Genomic DNA, 17924 nt, shown 5'->3' on the forward strand with positions numbered 1-17924 from the left:
TTTGTGCACAGCTGTTTGCTGCTGGTCAGCTGCCTCGCTTGGGAGAAAAATCAATAACTCAGGAGTAGAAGACAAAAATCCCTCTAGGAGAGGAGTGGTAGGAGCAAGAGACTGTTCTGAAGAGGCCCCAATGTTTTGGAGTAGCCTTTTAGTAGTTCTGTTTACTACGATTTAATCTTAATCCACCCTAGGTCTGCAAAAAATGTTGGAAGCCTCACAAGAACATGTTCTCATATGAAGCTTCCAGTATTTCCTAATATCCTTACTGATGAAGGCATGAGGCAGAAGCAGGTGGTAGCAGGTAGTTGAGCACACATAACACCAACAGACTCTGGTTGTTGGCAGGTGGGATCAAACCTGGGCCCTTTGGTTAGCTTAGTGCATGAGACTCTACCGCATGAGCTAAAAGCCCATTGGCTGTTAGCTAAGGCCATAGAGCAGACTCATTTTCTCTCTCTAAGTGGTTTCAGTGCCACTAGATGGGACAGAACACCACACTCAAGAGGTGTGTGGGTTACATACAGAACTAAGAATAGGGATACCTAATGTGACATTGCACTCCATGCACTTTATGGAAATATGCTTATGAATATGATATAATTAGAATATGCTTTAGGGAAAAGGTCTCTTGTAAGGTATCATTACAAAGCTTATAATCTATGGTGTGTGTTCATCCTATTTGTATGCCTGTATCATGCTTGTACCTGAAGCTAAAAATATGAAGTACAACTCTGAGGTCCTATTGTAATTATGCAAAGTGTGGGCCATTTAATGGTGGTTTAGAATCTTGATGGCTCCCATAGAGTAGGGCAATTGGTTGTAGATGGTTTATTTACCTGCAAGCCTTCCTGTATGTGTGTGGGCCAGCCCCTGCGTAATAAAGAATGAGGTCTCAAGGACATGTGACCATGGCACCTGATACTGGAATCAGTAGTTTTTCCATTTAGAAGGGTGTGGATCCAGGAGACAAAAGATTCCCACTTTCTGTCAAAGCTATAAAAAGGGGTGGAGCAGGACGGGGGGGGGGGGGGAAGGGGGTAGCCATGAGAAAACCCCTGCTTTCCACCTAAGATGTTTGCTGGAAGTAACAAGGATTGGGCCCAGACTAGGAAGGAGTCAAGTCTAGTCTGTGAAAGAAGCTTATTGGAACACCTCTGAGGGTGAGATAATATCTTAGACTTGCGTGTTTTTGCTTTATTTTGCTTGGTGCCTTACTTTGTTCTGTCTATTATTTGAAGCCACTTAAACCCTACTTTTTATACTTAATAATCTCTTTTATTAATAAACCCAGAGTAAGTGATCAATAGCCGGGGGAGCAAACAGTTGTGCATCTCTCTCTATCAGTGTTATAGAGGGCAGATAATTTATAAGTTTATCCTGTATAAGCTTTATACATAGTAAAACAGATTTATTTGGGGTTTGGATCCCTGTGGGAGCTGGGTGTCTGGAGGCAGGGGACCTGCTAAGTTGTTTACAGTTAAGTCACAGCTTTGGAGGCGTGGACTAGACGTGGGTCTGTGCTGCAACACACTAGTGTGTCTGGCTCAACAAGGCAGGGTTCTAGAGTCCCAAGCTGGCAAGGAAAACAGTCTCAGAGGTAGTCTCAGCACATCAGGGGACAGGCCCAAGGGGGGGCTCTGTGACCAAACCTGTCATACATGGGCTCTATTTCTCTCTGAAATGACGTGTGACAGGATAAAATGTAAAGGGCAATTAAAGTTAGTGGGAACCGCAAATTAGTCCCTTGGAAAAATTGCACTTTAGGCATCTCAAGCTGATTACCCAAAATTAGTGCCATCTTCGTGAAAATGTGGTCCTAAACACTTCTGGGCCCAAGTGTCCCCATCTGTAAAATGAGAATGATGTCACTTTCTGCCTGACAGAGACATTGTGAGCCCTATTTTAATTATTGTAGAGCATATTCAGATCTTCATGTAGAAGGTAGCAGAGAGGGGTGTGTGCGCATGTACCCCCATTTCAATGATCAAACAGCAAACAAAATTACATACACTAAAGTTAATGTTTGGTAGGCATAGCATAAAATATCACACTAAATTCCCTTCAGTTTCAGTGTTCTCAGCCTAGAGGCCAAGGCTTTAATGGGCCATGGAGCCTGACCCCTCTCCAGCTTGTAAAGGTAATCACTCTAAGTGAGAATGGAATAGTTCAGCAGGGCAACGTTATGGAAGCTTGCCTGGCTACTGCCCATGCTGTCCCTGTTCTGATTCCAGGGCCCATCAGTCCTTGGTAGAGAAGTCAATATGGAGGCCATTTAGTGTCAATGGTAGTGGTGGGTCTTGTAATGTGAACATAAGTCCACTAAGACTGGAGATTCACCCTTACATTTGTCATGCAGTAGGCCACTGAACAGCCACCACCAAATGGTAATAGCTTCTGACAGCTGCCAGTATAGGCTACATGCAAACTAGGGACACTTTAAATGTGGAACAAAATCAATGCTGGATGACCACTGTGCTGGAGTCAGTGGAGGAAAATGCTTTATGCCCTCCCTGTTACCCACAAGATGGGCATTTCTGTGACTTTCCCCCCTCCTTGCCTGTATTGCTTAATTTTATGAAAACATCCCCCACCTTGTGATTCCAATGAGCATGGAGGTGACAGCTCAAAATGCATACATGTTCTTTTGCTGGGTGTACCTTTGAAAATCTGTCACCCTGGACTTGGTCTTTACCCAATGCTGTTGAATGTCCTAGGTATGTAACTGTCTATTAATTTCTGCAGGCTTAACTCTTCCTGCTGTGATACCATTATCTCCCACAAGATAAACAGGACTGGACTAGATCAGGACTTGGATGAGAGACTTCCAAGAAACTTCCTGAAAACTCATGAGTTATTGATTTCTCTTCCCTCTGAAGTGGTATTAAGCCAATACTCTGGCATCATGCTAGCTGGCTTAGTAGTGTTCTAACTAGGCACTTCTGAAGAATATAAAATTGAGGTCATGACCACTTGTGGTCACTAAAGATTCCACAGCACTTTCTGTAAGATTGAAGTGATCAAGTTAAATTCTGACACCCTAACATCCCATGCAGCTTAAAGTGAACTGATAGTCTTCACTCCCTGTACTAACCTGTTGCGTAGCTTTGCTATGTACTGTAGAACAGCTGCTGTGTCTAACCCCTAAGAATCACTTCACCCATCTCTGGACTCACCTAAGTCACAGGGGCTGAGGTGAGACTTAATATACTCCTGTTTGTAAGGCTCTTGGACATTCATAGGGGAATTAATAATACTTAGCATTCATATAGCTTCTTCCATTTTAAGATCTGAAAGTACTTCATAATTATATGGATAGGGAAACTGAGTCATGCTGATTAAGTGACTTGTCCCCAGACACACAGCAAATCGGTGGAATAACCAGGATTAAAAGGCCTCTCTCCCGACTCCATTCCTGCACTTCCACCATTAGCCCACGCTACCTCCTGCATATGCTACAGAAAGGCAAAGAGCTTCATTTTGAGATATTTGAATGACAAATGAGTCAAAGCCCCATGGCCATATTAAACACAAGAGTTTAAGAGGCTTTTTGAAGGATTGCTATAAGATGCATCCCTCTTCCATACAAACAAGTGAGAAGCCATCCAACTGGTCCCTCTAACAGCTGCATAGGAACCTGCCTGCCAGGTACATGAACAGACCTTTGCTCATGTGTTCAGTCAGGCATTCAAACTAAAACTAGGGCTTAAAGTTAATTTGTTGCTCAGCTTTTGTGTGTGTCTTTTTCCTGAGAGGCCCACAGCTCACTTGTAACCAGGTCATCATGCTACCATGGCAACAGTCTGCCATGTCACTCACCAACAGATGATTATCCCCCTCTGTGTGCGAGAAACCCAGAGAGTGGAAATAAATGCCTGTTACCAAAGATGTACAATCCCTGATAATGTCCACATGCTCCTAGAACCCAGCAATCTCTAGCATCCATGGTGGGCTGAAGGGAATGCAGAACTTTCACATGAAGACATGGTATTTTAGTATCTTTGACATAGTTATTAAGGACCTCATTCTGCAAACACTTAAACCTTAGTAACTTTACTCATATAGTTAAGTTTCCGTGGGATCAGGCTGTCAATACGTAACCTCACAAGTGCAACTCCACTTTCCCTCTCCAAAACTGCATGGAAAGGACAGTGGTTTAAATTGTATTAGCTTTATAAACATTATTTATGTTACAAGTAGTACTGTAGATTACTCAGTCTGAAACCCTTTTTAATATCTAATGCATTTGCATCATAAAATGCGAAGTATTATAAGCCATAAGGGTTCAAAAATCATTAGTCAGATTAGACCCCCAAAATATCATTAGATTTGGTTTGTAAGCCAAACTCACTTTTTTTATTTGCCTTCTGGTTTCTGAATCTTTACAGTACACATGGTTCACTTTCCAGTTCTCTCAGTGCTATAATGTTTAGGTTGAAAATGCTTTAAAGGGATGATTGCTTAATTTGTTTCCCTTGGAATAAAAAAAAAATGGAAATATTTGTATTGTCTTAAATTATGCAATACAGGTAAAGTTCCAAACTGGTGCCAGTACCTTAGGGCTAGATTCTTCACCAGTTAGTTTTGCCATTATTTTCAATGGGAGCAAGAGTGGCTTTATATGGCTGAACAAATTTACTAAAGAATCTATATATTTAAGTGTCACTGTTCTGATATTTCTGTAACCATTACATGGATACTCCTCATCAAAAGTTGGGACTTCCGGGAAGTAGGTCTGAGCTAAGGTGCTAGGGATTGTCCACTCAGGGAGATAAGGTGTTTAGGAGGGAAAGCTATATGGGAGCTGAGAAGACACTGTTCTGGTCCCTTATAATAGAATGCTAGAGATGAGTGTCCTTGTCCTCACAGCACTAAGGATTGGATCACAAACAAAATGCACACAATCCAAATATTTTTCTCTATTCATCTATTAAACAGATGAATGGAAATTGCCAAGGGGTGTCAGTCTGGTGGGATGATGTGATGTGGACACCTATCCACTGAACTGGAGTAAGCATTTGCCCTCTATATCCCCAGCAAACTCATTTCACATAGGCCAGTCGTTCCCAGATGAAGGATTGTGGACTCCTGGGAATAGTGGTCCTCCTTGTTTTCAGCAGCTTATGCACAGTTCAGGGTCTTGGCTGCAAAGAACAGCCTGAAGGATTGTAATAGCAGCTGAAAAGAAGGAGTATGAGCCAGCCACCAGCAAGTGAGGAATGTCCTGGAGAGAAGGGAATGAGGCAGCCAGGCAGTACATCCAGGGGACCATGGGAAGGAAAGGTACCAACTGGAAGAGAAGCCTGTGTGGTAGAGGAAAAGGAAACAGTCTCAGCAGAGGTAGCAATAGAAGTTGGGGGAAGGCAGCAGAGGTGGGGTAGGGGTTGGGGGAAAAAGGAAGAACCAGAACAGATAGAGGGAGGAAGAGCTGAAATGAAGAGCAAAAAAAAACAAAGAAAGTAGGATTCTCTCTCCTCAAAAAGAACATTTATTACCTTCATTTAAACAAGCAGATGCTCTCCTAATATCCCCTTTCCATGTAAGGAACTGCCATAGTTGCTACAAGGCTGGTAAGAGACTGTGAATGAGGAGGGAGGGAGTCTGCAGACAGTCTTCCAGTTCAGAGAGATTGGGAACCCCTGACCCAGGCCACCTAACCACCATCAGATGGTGGAGAATCTGTTTTCAGTAGGGGCACTGTGTACTGTAAAATTTCACTTGAACAAACAAGTTCACATATGTCCTGAAACTTGACCCTTACCCTGTCCTTCTCTTCAATCCCCTCCTGATATACATTAATTATATGGGGCCTCACTCTTTGACCTTTCATCAAATCCCATCACAAGCCATACAGCTGGTTACAGAGTAACTTGATCACTGAACCAAACTGTTGAGATTAGGGAACAAAGGGCCTATTGCTTTGACTGAAGGGCTGGATTAGCCCCCTAGTCGGTTCCCTTTCAGTAAGGAGGCTCCCTGAAGCAAGTGACTCTATCCCACTGCCTCTGGCCAGGATTTTCATCAAAAGTTCTATGGAGGGGAGAGTCAAACAGGCTTATGGGGTGTTCATGCTTCAGAAGGAAATTTTAAAAAACAGCTTCATTAGTTTGATGTGGATTTAGTCTAAGAATTTCCATGGAAAGAAATAAAACTAGGAAATGGCTATACAAAGCCTAAGAAATGACACTTAGATTTCCTTGGTGTCATAAAAGTTGGTCTGGGCTGCTTTAACAACAGGCCTACACTCTGGCTTTATACAGCACGTAAAGTCTGTTCAGCTGCACTGGCTTTAGAACTGGTTAGAAAGTGTTCCCAGTATAGACCGGCCTTGGAGGAGCTCAGCTCAGAAGCTGCCATCCCAAAATGAAGTGAGCTGAGAGTTTCTCAGACCTGTACGAAGTGTAGCATGAACAGGACTGGAAAGCTATATCACATTAGTGAAAATGTAATTAAAGTGAAAGTAAGATTGAAAAAAAAAATCATTACAGGGGCTGGGAACTGTGTTTTCTGAAGAAATGTAAAAACAAGGGTTCTTAACGTAAAATGGAGCAAAAACTGATGTAGGTCACAACTATCATCAGGGACAGATTAAAAGTATTAGGATGTCTGCAGCTTGTAGTTACTTAGCTGTGACTGAAGGAAATTGCTACCACCATACAAATAACTGGCTGAACCTTCTCAAATTGGATTATCATAAACTACATGTTGGATCCAGTGAGGGAATCAAAAGCAAACTATAAGCTCTATTAATACAGGCATGAGGCTAATAAACAGGGGTCCCAGAAAACTGCATGTGGTTGAAAGTATAATTCTTAATTTCTAAAAAAGTTATTCCTGTGCCTTATGCTTTGTGGGAACCTGTAGAAAGGCAGTTAGAGCTACGCTAGCAGAAAATTTCACATGAAGAGTTCAAGGAATAAGCTATGACTTGCAACCTTCTTTAGAACATAAGTACACCTGCTGTTACCAGAGCACTTCAGTCTCACTTTCCAGACAGATGTTTCTTCCTCTTCAAAAACACTGATTAATTAAAAAATATAGAGAAATCTGAGAAAAAAGAAATCCAGGCCCAGGGATGGAGGTGGGAGGGAAGTAAAAACTCCGTCTCCCCTCCTCCAATTTTGAGTGAATTTAGTGGACAAGAAAAGGTGAGGGACAGACAAAAAACCACAGACAGGTGCTGTGCAAGCTTCCCTGCACAACAATTGATAGTGCATCTCAGTCCTGAGTGGCTGCTCCCCTTGACAGTTTTGGCCTGCCCCTCTAAGCTCTTCTAATGGCACCCCAAAGCTCTTCTAATACCAACCCAATCCAGACCTGCAGCATCCTCTGCTATTGTTGGCCCAATATCCAAATCAACTCTGCTGTTGTGTCTGTGCCTTGCAGCAGTCAGAGTCTTCCCTGGATAGAGGCTGCCAATTGTGCGGTGGTGTGGACAAACAAGAAGCTGGAATGAGTCTGTCAAACTTCTTTTATTTGTGACTTGAGACAAAATCTCAAAGGTCTCCGGAGGTGAAAAATTAAAATATTAAATTCCAGTGAGCCACCAAGGAGCCTTTGCATCAAATGAGTCTGATAGTATAGAACATCAGATGCACAGGGCCCAATTTTCATTTACACTAATGCTACTTTACACCACACTAGAAGGCACGTCACTATCAGGCTCTTTAACAATATAAAGTGACCATAGTGTAAATGGGAATTAGGTCCAGATATAGTATAACTGATGGATTGTTCTTGCTCATTGTTTTCATCACTTAACCCAGTAATAGGAAGGTAGACATATTCTAGTACATAGCTTTGGCCTCACCTTCTCAGCTAGTAACTCTCGGATCTTGCTAGCCTGAAGACGGAATTTGAAGAGCTGGGTTTCCAATGCGAGGCATCGTTTCTGCCAGTCCATGCAGCTGCTATTCTCCATAGCAAGCTCTGCCATGGCAAAGCTTTTGTCTGCTTAGGCAAATCCTCCAAGATGCTCTAAAACAACAAAACCAAAAAAAAAAAAAAAAAAAAAAAAAAAAAAAAAAAAAAAAAAACTGAGAAAAGAAAAATACAAACTTTGAAATGGTTATCCTGGCAGGGCTTTTCCCCTTTAGTTCCTGTCTGAGAGCATGTAGGTGAGATGCCTTCTAGCCTACAATGTAGGCAGTTGAATAGCAGTCCTCCATGCTATTGTGGTGTGTCCTCTTGAAGCCATCGTACCTTTAACACAAGAACTCCAACACAGCCACTAGGACAAGTGGTCAACATTGACTATTATCATCAGACAAATCTTTGTTAATGTTAAGGTTTTTAAACTAAGGGCTGGAGGAAAGCTGACAGGTGTGGAGGAGCACGTGAGACAGAGACATTCCTTAGGGGATCATCTATTAATGGAGATTCTCTATGTCCTAGTAAGGAAGAGAGGATGGAAGATAAAATATGGGTAGGATCTGATGAGAAACAGTCAAATGGAAAAAAAAAAAAAAAAAAAAAAAAAAAAAAGAGTCCCATTCAATTACATCATAATGGCAGGCAGTGAAAAAGTGACAATTTTTTAAAATATTATACACAAATGCCAGAAGTCTAAAATCTGAACTTGAGTCTACAGAACTTTAGCTGTAGCTCACGAAAGCTCATGCTGAAATAAATTTGTTAGTCTCTAAGGTGCCACAAGTACTCTTGTTCTTTTTACAAGTAGTCAAGACAGTTAAGTCCAAAGCAGACTGCGAAGAGTTACAAAGGGATCTCACAAAACTGGGTTACTGGGAAATAAAATAGCAGATTAAATTCCATGTGGATAATTGCAAAGTAATGCATATTGGACAACGTTATCCCAGCTATACATATAAAATGATGGGTTCTAAATTAGCTATTACCACTCTAAAAAAAAAAAAAAGAGAGCTTCGAGTCATTGTGGATAGTTCTCTGAACACATCCACTTCGGAGTGTTCAAAATTTGAACATTGATCTGAATTTTTAGCACATGGCCCCTATCTTTATAACAGGATGAATCAATATCCCAGGTTCTGAGTGGGAGTCCAGAAGAGAGCAGTTCCTCTTGTCACTGAAGAGAACCAGGATGTATTATGCACAATCCCCCCTAGAGCCCCTCCTGGGTAGCTTTGCTCCACTCTAGCACCAGAGCCACCCAGCATTTACATTACACAGTTGGTCTGGTCCCTTTGTATTTTAAACGGGTTGGATGAAATGGATACATATAATCGTTAACTGGAAGGTAGGACTTCTCACTCACAGGACAAGGGTGAATTGGAAAGACATGTTGACTGGAAATCTCAGCAGGAAGAGGACAGATTGAATTTTTTATCTATCCTGACTCATAATGGAATATTGATTTGGGGGGGGGGGGGAAGGTATTTCTAGACTGTAAATGAGAATAAAATGCAATATGTTGTCAGTACTTTGGGATTACGGAAGGTCCAGTTTCCGGTCTTTACACAAAGAGGAGGATGCTGGTGTTTCTAGTTAATAGTGTGTAAATCTATGTAGTAGTGGCTCTACGAACTAATGTGGTGAGTTGGTGGTGGTTTGAGAGTGTGTAACCATATTAGCTGTCTAGAGTGCAGAGTGGGTGGCTAAGAGGATTCCTGATCTATACTCTGCAGCTGAGCAGGGATGTGGGGACAGAGCTACAGTCGAATAGGCAATGTGGTGTATTAGTAAATAATTTACAGAGATTGTATGAACATAATGGCTTTCCTGGGTCAGACCAATGGTCCACCTAGCCCAGTTTCCTGTCTTCTGACAGTGGCCAATGCCAGGTGCTTCAGAGGGAATGAACAAAACAGGTAATCAAGTGATCCATCCCCTGTTGCCCATTCCCATCTTCTAGCAAACAGATTAGGGACACATCAGAGCATAGTTTTGCATTCCTGCCCATCCAGGTTAATAGCCATTGATGGACCTATCCTCCATGAATTTATCTAGTTCTTTTTTGAACCCTGTTATAGTCTTGGACTTCACAACATCCTTTGGCAAAGAGTTCCACAGGTTGACTGTGCGTTGTGTGAAGAAATACTTCCTTTTGTTTGTTTTAAACTTGCTACCTATGAATTTCATTTGGTGACCCATAGTTCTTGTGTTATGAGGAGTCAATATCACTCCTTGTTTACTTTCTCTATACCACTCATGATTTTATAGACTTCTATCATATCTCCCCCTTAGTTCTCTCTTTCCCAAGTTTTATTAATCTCTCCTGATATGGAAGCGGTTCCATACTCCCAGTCATTTTTGTTGCCCTTCTCTGTACCATTTCTAATTCCAATATATCTTTTTTGAGATGGGGCAACCAGATCTGCACGCAGTATTAAAGATGTGGGTGTACCATGCATTTATATAGAAACAACATGATCTCTTTCCTGATGACTCCCAGTATTCTATCAGCTTTTTTGACTGCCACTGCACTGTAACCTTTCCCAGCAGGACCTTCCCACAGCCTGCCAATGTGTAGCTAAGCACAAAAACCTGCTACTACGTGAGGAAAACTAGGAGGGTGGGGGATGGGAACAGACAGACAGATTTGTCTCAGAAAATGTACACAGAGGGAACGCAGCTGGATCTAGGCAGTGGTAGCAGGGACTTTGGGCGCTTACTTGCTATTTAGCATGCAGAGTGCAAAACAGTTGGGACATTTTAACCAAAAGCCTCCATGGCAGGTGTCTTAAGGTCTAAGGTGCTACAGAGAAGACATAGTCCACTCATTCAAAGCAGAGAGCTATGCATCAAGAGACCTGGACTCTACTGCCAGCTTTGCTGTTGTCTCATGCTATGATACTAAACTAATCACATTATCTCCCTGCGCTTCATTTCCACCTTCATCCTTCCCAACTTGTAAATGGAAGAGTAATAAAAACATATCCATCTTTGTTAAAACACTCTGGATGAAAATACAGAAGATATAACAACTTGAATTTCAAATTTTTGGATAATTTCATGAGCAATAATCATATCAGTATCTATGCAGGCTACAATGAGGTACTCAAGTCTCACACCTTCTGGCATGAGCTGGTTGCTACAGTTCACTTCAGTTCCCAGCAGTCAGCTGTCCATATCACGCACACTACGAACACCATTGTAGTTAGGTGGTGGTCTTGTTGGCAGTCTCAGCAGAAAGGCTACAATGAATGGTGTCACATACTGAATTCCTTCCACACCCTGAAAAGTGGTCTTTCCCAGACTGGGGCAGAGTATGGTATGCCTGCACTACTGCTGCCTACACGGTATCTTTGTTGTGCAATCCATAAATAGAGGACTCCAATTTTCAAGGCTGTCAATCTAGCACCTTCCAATCCAGATGAAATTCTCTCATTCACACACACACCCTAACGCACACCAAGCTGTTACAATCAGTGCTCAATTTGTGCCAGGGTTTGCCAGGGCTGAGCCCTGGCACCTCTAGGTTTGGCAGTTCATAGTCCCAGCATCTCTGCCACTCTCCAGACACCCTGCGCTAAAGGCAGTGCAGGCATCAGCCATAGTGCAGAACTAAGGGTTGAAATACCATACCATGCCACCCTTACTTCTGTGCTCCTGCTGGTGGTGGTGCTGCCTTCAGAGCTGGGCACCCAGTCAGCAGCCGCCACTCTCCAGCTGCCCATCTTGAGCCCTGGCACCTCTTTCATTACAAGAAAGCACTGGTTACAAAGACATTTTGGTGCATTACCATGAAATACCATAAAATGATACTAGTAAGGGTGGGTGAGCAGGGGAAGGTGGAAAGTACAAGTCCAGTACTCTAAATGTCATTTTCACTGTAGTTTGGATACTTGAAGGTTTGGCTCCCAGTTTTCTCAGGTACCAGATTCCAAGAACAGTTTTCAGGGAGGATGCGGTGTTTTATCTTAGTACTGCAACATTGTACCCAGACAATCCCGCTATCGTAACAGATACAAATTCTTCCATCCCTTGGTGGGAACAAACTAGAACTCAAAGACAAAACATCCACAATCCTATGTCCTTGTTCACATCTAAAGAGATAATACAGAATTGTATAAAGGTCACAGCCAAGATTCAAAAACCTCGCATTTGACCTGCTTTATTTTTCTCCTCAGTAACTACTTGCAAAGTTCTGATTTTTTTTTTTTAAGGTTTGTTTTCCCAAATATATGCATGAGGAGTCTTACATACAAAATGTAGTAGAATCATTCAAGTCAGCCTCCTTGAATCCACAAGCAACCTTACAATAATGAACTGATGTGTGCTGCCTCGCCTCTTTGTGTAATCCTACAACAAACTAATGGAAGGCAAAAATATTCAAAGACACGACTTTTAGTTACTGAACCCCCAACCAGCAAAGCACAGTTAAACATGTCCTTGAGTAAATAAGTGAATAGTCCAGTTTACTTCAATGGGACCTCAAATGCTTACAGTTAAACACACACTTAAGTGCTTTGCTGGACTGGGGCCATAGGTGCTGACTCCGTGGGTGCTCCAAAATTAGCGGGTGCTCGCCTCCTACCCCCCTCCCCAGTACACCGCATCCCTGCTCCTCCCCCTGCCAGAGCTTCCCATCCCCCTGCCACCTAACAGCTGTTAGGCGGTGCTTAGGACTTTCCAGGAGGGAGGGGGAGGAGTGGAGATCTGGCACACTCAGGGGAGGCAGTGGCAGCAAAGAGATGGGGTAGAGGCGGGGACTTGGGGGAAGAGGGTGGCACTATGTCAGTGCAGGGCTGGGGCCAGAGGCGGGGGGTGGAGGGGGCCCAGCACTCACCAGACAAAGGAGAAGTCGATGCCTATGACTGGGGCTTAAGTGGGAGAACAAGAATTCAAAGAGTGAGCAAAATCCCTGAACATCACGATCTTTAAGTCTACCATCACAAGATAGGAAGAAATAACATCTAGAGGAACAACTTATCACCTTTGAGTCTTCTGCCTTCATTTTTAAACCTTAGAAGACTTGGGATCAGGGCTTAGGTTCAGCCAGAGTTCAGTTCTGGAGCTGGTAAATATTTTCAAACCTGAGGGAGCCCCGGCAACCCAACTCTTACCTGGGGCTGAAGCCCTGAGCCGCAGCGTCCCATCCCTTCCCCCCCACTCCCAGCTGGGGCTGATGTGCCCAATATTTTCACATGATCTGTGAATTAGAGTTCCAAGTCAGAATGCATATTCATTTAATATAGGGGAATGACATTGCTCAGGATCTGCAGTGTATTGTGAGGGAAACCCCATGGAAGTAACAGACCTGTTCAAAGAATAACCTTCTACAAGCACCAGACCTAAAATCTATACCAAAATACAGAGCTCACTCCTCTCCACATCACATTTTGCACAGCCCAATACAGCACATATCAATTTCACCTCTATCCATGGTCCCACCCACACTATTCACATACATATAGTCACAGTTTCCTAGGCACACTCACCACTATATCAGTGTTTATATCAAGCACTAGAGACATACACTATTACTTTAAAGCCAGTGGGTGTGCAATGGTCATGAAAGGTTGAACAACACTATATAACTATGGTGCCTTATCAATGAATTTAGAACTCTGCTCTAATGTGGCTGTTTGGACAGAAATCGTAAGTGAAACTCTGCTCTCTTTTCATACTGGCATAAACAGATTTTAGCCTCACATCTTCATGCACAGATTTTAAGGGCAAAAAGGGATTGTTATGATCATCTAGTCTGACCTCCTTTGTAACACAGGCCATAGAACCTCACCCAGTAATTTTGGCACATAGCCCATAATTTCTGGCTGAGCTATAACATATCATTTAGAAAATATTCAGTTTGGATTTAAAGACTGATGGAAAATCCACACAACCCTAGTTATATGGTTGAACTGTTAGTTTTCCTAATTTGATTTTACCCCATATGAAATATTTGGGATATTTTGCTTTCCCCTAATGGAAACAAATTAATAGAAGTGTTATGTCTGACTTTTAATTAACAACTGCATTCTCAATACCTGTGAAATAGAAAGCAGCTACTTAATCTAATGGGGGCAGGATTTTCAAAACTAGGTGTCTAAAGCTACGTTCTTAAATCCATATGTACACACTTAAACAAGTGGCCAGATTTTCAAAAGTGCTAAGGGCCAAGTCAATGAGAACTCAATGAGAGCTGTTGGATACTCGGCACCTTGATTTAATCCGGCCATTTATTTAAGTGCATAAATATGGACTTAAGAACCTAGCTTTAGACACCTAGTTTTTAAAAATCTTTGCTGCAGCTATAAAATTTTTGATTAACAGCAAAAGATGAGCCTGACTCCAAACTCTGGATCCAAGAATTAGGGGAACTAGCTCCAATTCCAACTTTGGGAAAATACAAATCTGGATCAGAACTTTGTGCTTAATTGGTGACTCTCTAGTAGGACCAACTAAATTCCCTGAACTTCCTGATGTTCTAGCCTTGATCCAGAGAGCTCCTATATTTTCCACTAAAAGCCTTTTGAAAATGACGAAGAACAAAGTGATCAAGCAAGAGGATTGTAAAAGCTCTAACGTAAAGATCTTCATGCACGTAGAGTGTTAGGAGAATCAGTCCTATTTTACTGTTAATTTTGTTTATTCCCTGCAAAAATGAAAGTCAAAGACAGTACAGTATTTCCATAACTCAACTACACATTTTTCCATGTACTTAAGCATCTGTTGGTCGGCGATGTTAGAATCAGCCAGCCGGTGGAAAAGAACAAAGTGGAAATGCTTGGAACTGCCCGGACAATGCCCTAGCTTATCTCCCTTGAGGCTCAGTTCAACTCGGTCTGTTTCGCAGACTCACAAAAAGGAGTCAGTGAAGGTGCTAGCTGCGTCTCAGCTGAGCCGGAGGAGGCTCCTCTTGACTCCCGTCAGAACCCAGAGCTGAATCTCCCCATTGACTTAACGAACCTGAACCTCTTGAGCATCCTGTTCCCCCTTCACGGCGTCCCTCGGTTTTCCCCTCAGGGCCATGTTTCGGAGTCCCCGAGAAACCCAGGCTGCCTAGGGTGTCACTCGCGTCTGTCACTCCCAGCTCGCAGATCCGGGGGGATGCAGAGCAGGGGAGAGAAGAAGGCGAAAGCCGCCGGGCTGCGAGCCAAAGGGTAGGTTGGGCTAACTGAGGAAAGGAGTGGGGCGGGCCCCCCTTTCTAGCCATGCCAGAGGGATGAAGGGGGAGAGGCGCGATCACCGACTTGTCACTTACTTGTAAGGACGTTGTTCCCCATGGCCCCGGGCTGGCCGGAGGGCCCCCAAGACTTGGATTTCTCCCCCGAGCTACGGCCGTCTCCTGACCCCTCCCGCAGCTTAATAACCCTCTCCAGGGGGCCTTGGCTAGGAAGCGCCAGTCCCCGCCGCCCGCACAATCCCACCCCGGGCCAGCGCGAGCCCCGGCAGCGCCCCCTGAAGATCCCGCAGAAGCCCCCGCCTGGCTTCTCCGCACAGAAGAGCGAACCACCGGCGCCCGGCGCTGCGGCTGGAGCCTGCCTTGCAGTCAGGTGCGGGGACTGCCTGGGGACAGCAGCCTCCCGCCCCCACGGCCTCACCTGCGGCAGGCTGCTCATGGGCAGGAGCTGAGCAGCCCACGTAGCCGGCCGGGGCGCGGGGGGCACAGGGACGGCTCCGAGGCACGAAGGGCTCCCAGCGGCTGACCTTGTGTTGTGCTTGGGAGCCGGTGCTGAGGAGCGGAGCGGGGTCGTGCTCCTGGGACTCTCCTGCAGCCGGCGAGGCGCGCGGGTCTCCGGGGACGCTCCGAAGCCACGCGCTGCTCGTTTCCGTCCCATTCAGCAGCGCTGTGCCATGCTCCTGGGCGCTCTGCTCGCCTTAAAGCGGGAGAGCCTGGCTCCAATAGCAGAGGCAGCCCTCCCATGCAACACAGGAACTGACATCATCGGCCCCGCGCTTTTAACCCCTTCTCTGGCCCTGCGGGGAGGCAGCCAGGTCAGGCCGATTCTTCAGGGACAACTGACATATTGAAAAGCCTGGATTGGAGTCAACCTTCAGCCCCACCCACCGGGCTGCTGAGGGGAATATGGCATTGAATAGATATAAAGAAAACAGGCCACCTGCTTTATGTGGGCCTCAATAATTGGGGCTCAGCCGCTTCTGGCTGCCTCCTTTTCCACCTGCTTGGACAAGATCTCTTTACTCAGCCTCCACTCGATGCAGGTTCACCAGCACTGCACCTGCAGCTCCGCCCAAATGCCCTGAGGCTTTTTTGGATACAGCTAGGCAGGCCTGGGAACTCCCCCACTAGCAGGCATGGCTGGAGGGCAGACTCTCCTTTGCCTCTTGCATACTGGGATATAAATCCAGGCTTGATTCCTTGACTGCACCAAGCCCCTCTAAACTCAGCAGCATGAAGTCCGGTATCCAGGGCCGTCCTTAGGATTTATGGTGCCCTAGGCAGGATTATTAAACTGGTGCCCCTGTGCCTGTCTTGCTTTTAGCAACACAGACATAAGCTGACACTTTTGGAAAACTTGCCACGTGCATGTTATTAAAACCAGTTTAACGTAGTTAAGCACGCTGTAATGCACTAAAGAAGTAGCACTATAGAAAAAATTCTGATTTGACAGAATGATGCAAATAATATAATTTTTTTAATTTGTCAACATAGTATTGGAAATTTCTATGAAGAGGTATTGAAACAAGGATTAGGAGGCTATTGAAACAAGGATTAGTTTTTTTAATTAAAAGCAATCTTTCTGGCTTTTTGGCCAGTAAGAATGTTCATCGTATGACAAAGACAAAGTGATGTCTTGTTTGATTGCAAGAATAGCGCAAGACCAGTCAAGTGTTCCTTGACTCATTGTAGAGCGAAGATAGTTTTTAATGAGCTTTAGTTTGAGAAACTCCGTTCTCCTGATGTACTGTTTACAGGAATTGTCAGTAGAATACAGAGTGGCAACGTACACATTAGGATATATATGGTCATGTCAACAAGTTTGCTGGTATGAGTAAACTGTACAACATCCATCATCAATTTTGCATGTGGCAACATTGATGACAGTGTACTCAATTCTTCGTACAGTTCAAGTCCATTTAAATCAAAACGATCGCCATGCTTCAGGAGGCTCTCTAGGTCAGGGGTCCCCAACGCGGTGCCTGCAGGTGCCATGCCGCCCACAGTGGCCTCTCAGTGCACCTGCATTCTGGCCTACGAGACGAAAAAGGTTGGGGATCACTGCTCTAGGGTCTTGCACTTTGTCATTAGTTGCTCTTGTTTTCCTATTTCGTTGAATTTAGTCCCGCTCAGCCTGCTGCCGGCTGAGTGAATGGAACCCCAGGCTGACAGCAGGTTGAGTGGCTCGGCCAGGGTCTCAGCCACCGGCCTGCTCAGCCCACTGCCAGCCTGGGGTTCCTTGGGGGTCCCCAGACCAGCAATGGGTGCTGAGTGGGGCCGGCAGCCGGGACCCCAAGTGGCAATGGGGCAGCAGCTGGAACCCCAGAGCAGCGGTGAGCTGAGCCACTCAGCCCGCTGCTGTGTGCCATCAAAAATCAGCTCGCGTGCCACCTTTGGCACGTGTGTCGTAGGTTGCCAACCCCTGCTCTATACATTAGTAAGAAGATGAGCATATTACAGTTGTTGGAGGGCTCTATTTAGCAGTAACAAGGCTATAGGAAAGTCAGTCAACATTTTTAGTTCTCTGATGAAAACTGGCCCACTCGCTTCCCCATACCAAACTTGTGACAAATAATTGTCAACAACTTAATTTTCTGTTTTTGGCTAAGATACTGACTTTTTTTTAAAAAAATATTGAAATTGAATTCAGGATTGTTAGGAAGCATTTTTGGCGAACAAATTTGTTAAATGACAATCTAAATGGCAACACAGTACTGCTTTCATGTTTGGCTCACCCCCCAGCCTGCTGGGCCAACAGCTGCATTAAAGGAGGAGATAGGTAGAAAGCTGCAGGACCCCAAAATCCACCTGTTGGGGCGCAGAGTGGCAACAGCAGCAGCAAACCCTCAGGTCCAATCACACACCAATGGGCACTGCCACC

General features: G+C 44.4%; 1 protein-coding gene across 1 annotated transcript in view; it reads right to left on the reverse strand.

Moving 5' to 3' along the window:
- The window catches only part of PLEKHH1 (pleckstrin homology, MyTH4 and FERM domain containing H1), an 89283-nt gene extending 73492 nt beyond the window's left edge, over positions 1–15791 (reverse strand). Inside the window, exons 1-2 of the mRNA XM_032774746.2 lie at positions 15571–15791; positions 7808–7974 (exon numbers count right to left, since the gene is read on the reverse strand). Of these exons, the coding sequence (XP_032630637.1) occupies positions 7808–7933 (126 nt within the window). The 5' untranslated portion in view covers positions 7934–7974; positions 15571–15791. The remainder of the gene's footprint in view (positions 1–7807; positions 7975–15570) is intronic.
- Positions 15792–17924: the final 2133 nt, after the last annotated feature.

Source organism: Chelonoidis abingdonii, chromosome 4, assembly GCF_003597395.2.
Source record: "Chelonoidis abingdonii isolate Lonesome George chromosome 4, CheloAbing_2.0, whole genome shotgun sequence".
Taxonomy (NCBI): Eukaryota; Metazoa; Chordata; order Testudines; family Testudinidae; genus Chelonoidis; species Chelonoidis abingdonii.